This window comes from Chrysemys picta, chromosome 12, assembly GCF_011386835.1.
Source record: "Chrysemys picta bellii isolate R12L10 chromosome 12, ASM1138683v2, whole genome shotgun sequence".
Lineage (NCBI taxonomy): Eukaryota > Metazoa > Chordata > Testudines > Emydidae > Chrysemys > Chrysemys picta.
Genome location: NC_088802.1, coordinates 22,715,398 through 22,723,977, shown reverse-complemented (window position 1 = coordinate 22,723,977; position 8,580 = coordinate 22,715,398). Strand labels below are relative to the sequence as shown.

The window sequence follows — 8,580 nt, the reverse complement described above, 5'->3', positions numbered from 1 at the left end:
GGACAAGTTTCCCATGAAGAAGTACATGGGGGTGTGAAGGTGCTGACCAGTGACAACAAGCACCACAATGAGAGTGTTCCCAGTCACGGTTGCAATAGAGATCACTAGGAACATTAGAAAAAGAAGAATTTGAAGGTCAGGGAGATCCCCAAATTCCAGGAGGATAAATTCTGCGATGGTCGTTTGGTTTCTCCAATCTGTGTCTGCCATGGGTTGAGTCTAGGAACAAAAAAAACAAGCTGGGCAATTGAATTGGAAGAACATAGCATTAAAAGTTAATCAAATCTCATGAATTAATACCATAAATATTCAGAATATCCCCTTCCTCTACTGGTTACAGGTTGAAATGTTAAGGCTAAATGTAGACTTCAGAACAAAGTGCCAGGAGTCTCAGTCGGAGTCCCTGAATTTCAATTTTTCTCGTATGATGGGGTAGTAGCTAACAGTCCCATGGACACAGCTTACCCCCGTACGCTTGGCCTGCATTAACTGGCTGCGCTTCACTAATTTACCCGAAATTAGGGTGATAGCACTCCCCGAGTTTATGAGTGCCATGGTTTCTACCCAATTCAACTTTACCTGCCTTGTATATTTATGTGGGGTGACTGCGACCCCTACAATATTGAGTAGTCTACATGGGTCTGCCCCGTTCCCCAGGTTACACTGCATTGGCTCTATGACATTGGAGCACTGGGCAGCTATGTGCCCCAACTCCCCGCACCCATAATATCTATAATTGCTTCTAGTCACTCCCCTATCACATTTAGGGGGTTTAGTCCCAGGGTTCCCCCCACTTAGGCCTTCCTCTTCCTTCTGGGTTCCTGACTGGTTTTCGACCTCCCTCTTCTTCCACCTAGGACTTTCTGGGGGTTTGGTAGCCTGACCCGCTGCAGTCGGGGTCGAGTGTTTGATTTGTGAGGGGCCTTCCTTGGGTAGTTGGGTTAATTCCCTGGCTATCATCCATATTTCCACCAATGTGATCATTTCATCATAGGTGGATGGATCATTCTGGAATACCCGTTTGCGGAGATCTGGTGGCAGTCCCCCGCATGTAATGGTCTATGACCAAAGTCTCTAAAATCTCCTCTGGGCTGCATGCCTCGGGCCGTAACCACTTCTGAGCGAGGTGTATGAGGTCGAATAGTTGGGACCTTGGAGGTTTGTTCTCCCTGTATTTCCACTCCTGGAACCTCTGGGCCTGTACCGCTGTCATCACCCCGGATCATGCTAGGATCTCTGCCCTCAGCCGGGAATAGTCAGCGGCATCCTCAGTGGGCAGATCAAAGGCCCTTCTGGGCCTCTCCGTACAAAAAAGGGGCGAGAATGCCTCACACTGAGCAGTCCTTCCAAATGAGAGGAGATAAGTCTCTATATCATCGTCTGCCGTCATCTTTGGCAGACAACTGGTGGCCCTCAGGGTTCGCGTCCCATTGGAACCCCGGGCCTGGGTGGTGAGGACCTTCAGCTGGTCCACAACCTCGCGCAGGAGGGCTCGATCTTGGGTCACCTGGCTCATTAATAATTGGTTGGTTTCCTGCTGTAACCTCATGGACTCCTGTTGCACCATTGCCTGAGCCCGGGTTGCCTCCTGCTGGGCCGCTGTGGCTTGCACTAGTGCTCTCACCACCTCCTCCATGGTGGTACAAACAAAAACCCAAAACCAAAAACCCCAGTGCACTTTATTTTATTTTTTTTAGTAAAAACCTCTTTGTTCTGCCACGCTGTGAACAATCACGATCCCACTCCTTAAACCAGTTGTGGCAGAGCTCTGACCTTGTCTCTGCGGGTCCTGCGCTTCTAGGCGGTATATGCTAGCCTCAGTGGCTCTCTGTGACCCTCCACGTAGCCCTTGTCTCTCTAGTAGTACAGTCTACTGAGCCCTTTTCATCCTTAAGCCATAAGGAGGTTGGTGAGAGAACTCCCACAGTCTCTGTTGTCCCTTGGGCTTGTTTTAGAACAGTTTAGCTTCCTGTCCTGACAGGGGCCTGACTTTCCCTCCCAGGAGGTGTTCCTGTAGTGATGGGTTGGCGGGAACCCGGGCCCACCCTCTACTCCGGGTTCCGGCCCAGGGACCCTAATGGTAGCAGCTGTTGGCAGCCAACCTTTCACTGCCAGAGTTGCTACATTTCCCTGGGCCACTTCCCCACAGCTCTCCTGCTTCTCCCTTCTTCACCCTTACCTTAGGGCTCATCTAACTTGAGGATGTCTTCATTAACCAGCCCTTCAGCTGCACTTCCTCTCCTCTGGCTCCCTGGCTGTCCTCTGCCTGACTGGAGTGAGCCCTTTTTATAGTATCAGCGGGGCCTTAATTAGAGTCAGGTGGTCCCATTAACTTAATGCCCTCACCTGACTCTTTGCAGGTTAATTGGAGTCAGGTGTTCTCATTAGCCTGGAGCAGCCCCTGCTCTGATCAGTCAGGGAACAGAAAACTGTTAATCCAGTGGCCAGTATATCTTCCTTCTGCTATTCTGCTGTACCCAACTGGCCTGGGTCTATCACAGTGTCCATCTCACTCTTCAAACTAATTCAGTCGTTTGCCTCCCAGAACTCCTATTGGGAGGCTGCTCCAGAACATCGCCCCGCTGGCAGTTAGAAACCTCCTGTAATTTCTAGCCAGTCTCTCCATCTCTCACATGCCCAAATGTACACCTGAGCCAGGCTAACACACTCTGGCTCCTTGTCCCCCTCTAGTGGTTCGGCCACAAATGGTGGTTTCTAAGACAATGGGCCCAGTCCCCAGCTTGTGGCAATGGATATACAGCCCCTTTGGAGGCAGTAGGTTAGAGGCACAGATGCTGAAAATTGCTTTAGCGCCTCCAGAGTCAATGGAACTACACTGATGTGTTGCAGATCTACCCGAAATCTCTTCTCACCTACCCCAGTCTTACACCAGTCTGACTCCTTTGGTTCCAACAAAGCCACTCCTAATTTATGCACACAAGCAAGACAACTCCCATCATTGTTTTCAGTGGCCATGGAATGGGTGCATGTGGCTAAGCAGTGTAACGGATATTGTTTTGGCACAGAATGAAAGTCTGATTCCTCTCACGCACACACTTTACACCTATTTAACTCCACAACTGGACCAGATTTTCTCCTGGTGTAAATCACTGCAGCGGCAGTGACATCAACGGAGTTAATCTGGATTTGCATTGGTACAACTGAGATCAGAATCAGACCTGTTTGTGTTCAATCTGTGTGGTCATGGAAATAACTGACATTAATGAACAGATACTATGTGAGCAAACTTTAATTAGATAAAGACATAAAAAATAATTCTTGGTGAATTACCTACACCCAGTCAGTCTCCTCAGGGCAGCTTTCATCTCCTTGTTCCTCAGGCTGTAGACAATTGGATTCATGATTTGTGGCAATACGGAATAGAGAACTGCCACCACAAGATCCAGAGCAGATGGGGAGCTGGAGGTGGGTTTCAGGTAGGCAATGGCCCCAGTGCAAACAACCAAGGAGACCACAGAGAGGTGAGGAAGGCAGGTGGAGAAGGCTTTATGCCGTCCCTGCTCAGAGGGGATTCTGAGCACTGATTTGAAGATCTGAACATATGACACAATGATAAAAACAAAGCAGCCTAAGACTAAACACATACTAAAGGCAAGAACCCCAACTTCACTCAGATATGAGTCAGAGCAGGAGAGCTTGAGTAGCTGGGAGATCTCACAGAAGAACTGATCCACCATGTTGCCTCCACAGAAGGTCAATGCAAACGTGTTCCCAGTGTGTAGCAGAGAGTAGAGAATCCCACTGATCCAGGCACCAGCTGCCATTTGGACACAAGCTCTGCTGTTCATCATTCTCTCATAGTGCAGTGGTTGGCAGATGGTGACATATCGGTCGTACGCCATGATGGTGAGAAGGAAAAAATCTGCTCCCAACAAGAAGAAGAGGAAAAAGACTTGGGCAACACATCCAGCATAGGAAATGGACTTGGTGTTCATGAGGGAGTTTGCCATAGATTTGGGAACGGTGACAGAGATGGAGCCAAGGTCTAGGATGGAGAGATTCATCAGGAAGAAGTACATGGGGGTGTGAAGGTGGTGGTCAAAGGCTATGGCCATGAAGATCAGAAGATTCCCCACCAGGGCTACCAGGTAAATCACAAGAAACACCACAAAGTGCAAAATCTGCAGCTCCTGAACATCAGAGAATCCGAGGAGAAGGAACTCGGTCACGGTGGTTCGGTTGGACATTTTCTTTCTCAGGACATCGTGTGATGGTTGCAGAGAGAGGGACAAGAGCAAGGGACAGGATTAGATCATTAAAATAACTCTCCTTTTGTGAAAACCACCTTAATTTTCTTGAGTCAGACCCTTAGCTTGTGAAGATTGGTGTAATATGGGAATGACGATGGAGAAAACAGTCCCACTGACTTCAATGGAGTTACTCCTGATTTACACTGGGGTGAGAGAAAATAGAATCAGCTCAATGGACTCCACAGTGGTTACTCATAATTTACACCAGGGTGATGAAGTGGAGAAATTGGAACAATTGCTTTTGAGAAATTTGTATACCTCTGTTACCCAGAGGTGGGTGAACTCTGGATAACGGTGTATAAATGTTACTATCCTCAGTTTTCTGAGGGGAATTAGTGGTCTATCTGTCCAGATTCTGCTGTCAGGGACAAGCTGCAAATGTGGGGTAATTTCACTGCATGCCATGGAATTACTCCCCATTTATACTGCTCTAAACGGGAGCAGCTTTTCGTATGGAGGTGACCAAACCGAGCCATAAATACACAGTAAACTCGAGTCATGAATACGGCTCCCTTCCTCCTTCTCTAACCACTCAACTAAACACCCTCCCAGAGCTCGGAAGAGAACCCAGGCGTCCTGACTCCCAGTTTGCCCCCTGCTCTAACCCACTAAATCCATTACCCCTCCTGGAGCTGGAAATACAGGCCAGGAGTTCTGGCTCTACACACTGGACTCAACTCTCTCCCAGGGCTGAGAACACAAATGAGGTGTCATGACTTCCAGTCCCCTCCATTAATGACTACATTAGACTGCATCTCAGCTTCTGTGCCAGTGACTCTTCATTTCCATCAGGAACAACTGTTGTGAGTGACAATGGAGAGTCATTGGGCCAGGGTAGGTGCGTGAGAGTGATTCTCCAGGGGCCAGCGGTCAGAGCTGGGGTTTCCGCCAGTGGCTCCTGCCAGCCGGGATCTCAGCCCGCTGCCAGCCTGGGGTTCCTTTTCCCAGGCTGGCAGCGGGTGCTGAGTTGCACCAGCAGCGGGACCCCGGCTGACAGGAGCCGGCAGCGGGAACCCCAGAGCAGGGGAGGGCTGAGCGGCTCAGCCGGTGCCGCGGGCTACCAAAAATCGGCTTGCGTGCCACCTTTGGCACGCATGCCGTAGGTTGCCAACCCCTGCTCTACACACTGGACTCAACTCCCTCCCAGAGCTGGGAACACAAATGAGGTGTCATGACTTCCAGTCCCCTCCTCTAATGACTACATCAGACTGCATCTCAGCTTCTGTCCCAGTGACTCTCCATTGCCATCAGGAACGACTCTTGTGAGTGACAATGGAGAGTCATTGGGCCAGGGTAGGGGCATGAGAGTGATTCTCCAGTGTGGTACTTGGGGCACTCACCTGGTGTCTGTAAGAGCCAAGTTCAAGTCCCTGCTCCCATGACTATTTAATTCTTGATACAAAGTGGAGCAGCTTCAACGGGAGAGACTGAAACAGTCTCATTTCAGAACAACCCATAGCCTAGCGGCTAAGGCACCCTCCTGTAAATTGGGAATTCAAATCCCTTCTCATCATCAGTAAGAGGGAGAGATTGAACCTGAGTCTGTCACAGGCCAGCCAAGTGCCCTAACCACTCAGCTTCAACTTATGAGGTGTGCCTGTCCCACAAGTACCCTTTCAGCAATTTAATAGACAGAAGAAACAAAAAACTGAGAACTAGACACAAACTGATAGATAGATACAAGTTTCAGAGAGTGAGAGAGAAACACAGAACTAACACAAACTAACAGGTAGATAGAGAAGTAAAAACAAACTAATGGAGAAAAGTAAAAGCAGACAGACAGCAGTAACAACAAACTAATGTATACAGAGAGAAAAGTAACAACGAGCTGATAGTGTTTGTCACAATTTTTGGACAACTTTAATGTAAACTCTTCATTCCATTCTAAAAAATATGTGTGTCAATTTGATCAATTCCCCCACTCCCAATAGAAGGAAACTGAGGCACGAATATTCTGCCCCCTCTTTCCTAAGATAACTGCTTTGGACTGCCTCAGTTTCCCATGCTCAAATTGAGCTAAGAGTGAAACTATGAAAAAAAATCTAATGTCACTTACAATTTCATCCTTTAAGTGCCTCTCTGTCACCCCCAAATATATTTCATTGCAAGAGCAAACTTACCATGCCGGTCTATGAGATGTCTTTTCTCCTCCAGCTACAGACTGCAATTTGTTGCCCCCCTCTCTCTAGCCCCATACACACCCCTCTATCGATCTATTTCTCTATCTAATGCCCCGATCACTGTATTATGAGGCCGTTCCCCCACCACACTGAGGCTGAGCTGCTGGAAATACACTGAGATCTGTGCCGTCTGCAGATGAGCTGTGTGTCAAAAACTTTGGTGCTGAGGGGAGGTGATTTATCCATGTCTGTTTTCTATGGGCTTGAGGGACTCACTCCCTGGAGCCCTCAACAGCCCAGAGCCAACAATATTTTATCTTGCCTTTTACTTCCCTGAAGAGTTTTCAGAAACTAAAATAATCACAGTTACAACGAGGCAGCAGGATCTAAAGCAAAGATTGTGAGGCAAACACTGCAGGCACACAGGACTGTACTCCAGAGATCTGACATCAATTCCTAACCCTGCCGCTGACCTGCTGTGTTACCTTCGGAAAATCATTCCCTAGGGCTGTCTTTCCCCTCCCACCCTTTCCCTGTCTTTTCTACTGTAGGCTCCTTGGGGTGGAGACTGTGTCTCACCTAATAAAATGGACCTCTTATATCAGATGCAACTGTCAGATAATTAATTAATTAATATTTAAAAGCTAAGGTCAAAGGTGTCCTGAGATCTGATCCCAACTATTCCTCTGGCTTTGTTCAGTCCCTTCACCACTCCACTCCTCAGTTTGTCATCTGTCCAATCAGGATACTAATTACAACTTGGAGTATAATTCATAATGAGTGGAGGTGTTCAAAAATATCTTCCTGGCAAAAAAAAAAATTGCTTGTCATTGAAAATAATTTTAGTGTGGAAAAAACTCATTTTGAACTCATTTTTGTATGGGTTTTTGTTTTTTTCAGTGGGGAGAAGTTGTTTTGGGTTTTGTTTTCCCGAAAACCTGGAGATGGAAAACTTTTTTGTATATTTTTTTCAGGTTTGGGGGGGAAAGTTTTCAATATCAGAAATCTTTTTTCCAAAACTAGAAAATATTTACCATAAACTTGCTGTTTTACTGGAGAAGTTTATTGAAAACCAAACACTTTTCAGTCTCCAGTTTCATTGTTTTGCCCATCCCCCATCCAAAAGCAATATTATGGGATGTTTCAATGAAAACAAAAAAATTGACATATCCCACAAAAATATAATTTTCACTTTTGACCAGCTTTAATAATGACTAATTAAACTCAATTAAATGCATTTGAGTTGATGTGGGTGCAACATTCATTGCAATTTTATTTGACAACATCTGCTTGTTATAGATCATAGGAACTGTCTAACTGAGTCAGACCTTTGGATCATCCAGTCCAGCATTCTGTCCCTGACAGTGGCCAGTACCTCCTGATTCAGAGGAAAGTCTAAGAGGCCCTATAGAGGACAATTCTCGAATAACCTGTCAATGGCGGACTCTTATCATCATCATCATCAGCTAGTGAATAGTCTATGGCGTGAGGAAGGTGAGTTTCTACCCCTCATAGAGTTTTATCTGCTACTAAGTAACTGCATGCTCTCATTATCCAAATAGGCTGCAGTGCTCAAAGGAACCAACTGGATTTGTGTGTCTAAATCCCATTCAGTTTCAACAGGAGAGGAGTGCCCAGCTCCATTAATCCTCTTTGAATATCTCACTTAGTTTATTATTAATTATTATTTTGTAAGCGGCCCCGCTCTCCCGGCCAGAGCACCGGACCCCACTTCCCCGGTTGCAGCGCCGGCCGGTGTAGTGACGCCAGACCCCCGGACCCATTCCCTTAGCCGTAGCCCCGGGCTGAGCGCGGCCAAACCCCCGGACCCACTCTCCTGGCCGGAGCTCCGGACCCTGCTCCCTGACTCCCCCCGCCGCAGTGCCCCGTTGCAGCGCCGGACGGAACACCGAGAGACCCCCGGACCCGCTCCCCCAGCCGGAGCCCCGGGTGGAGCGCAGAGAAACCCCCGGACCCCGCTCCCCCTTTCCAGCACCCGCCGGAGCGCAGCCAGACCCCTGACCCCGCTCTCCCAGCCGGAACGCCAGGCCGAGAGTGGCCAGCCCCCTGTCCCCGCTCTCCGGGCCGGAGCGCCGGACCCCGCTCCACTGGTTGCAGCGCCGGCCGGAGCGCGACCAGACCCGCGGACCCGCTCTCCCGGCCGGAGTCCCGGGCGCAGCGTGGCCAAA

At 48.4% G+C, this 8,580-nt stretch overlaps 1 protein-coding gene across 1 annotated transcript; it reads right to left on the bottom strand.

The window, feature by feature from the left end:
- Positions 1–3,287: 3,287 nt before the first annotated feature.
- LOC135974641 (olfactory receptor 14A16-like) lies at positions 3,288–4,208 on the bottom strand. The gene has a single exon (XM_065563061.1). It carries the CDS (start codon positions 4,206–4,208, stop codon positions 3,288–3,290), a length of 921 nt encoding a protein of 306 aa, XP_065419133.1.
- Between the last annotated feature and the right edge of the window lie 4,372 nt (positions 4,209–8,580).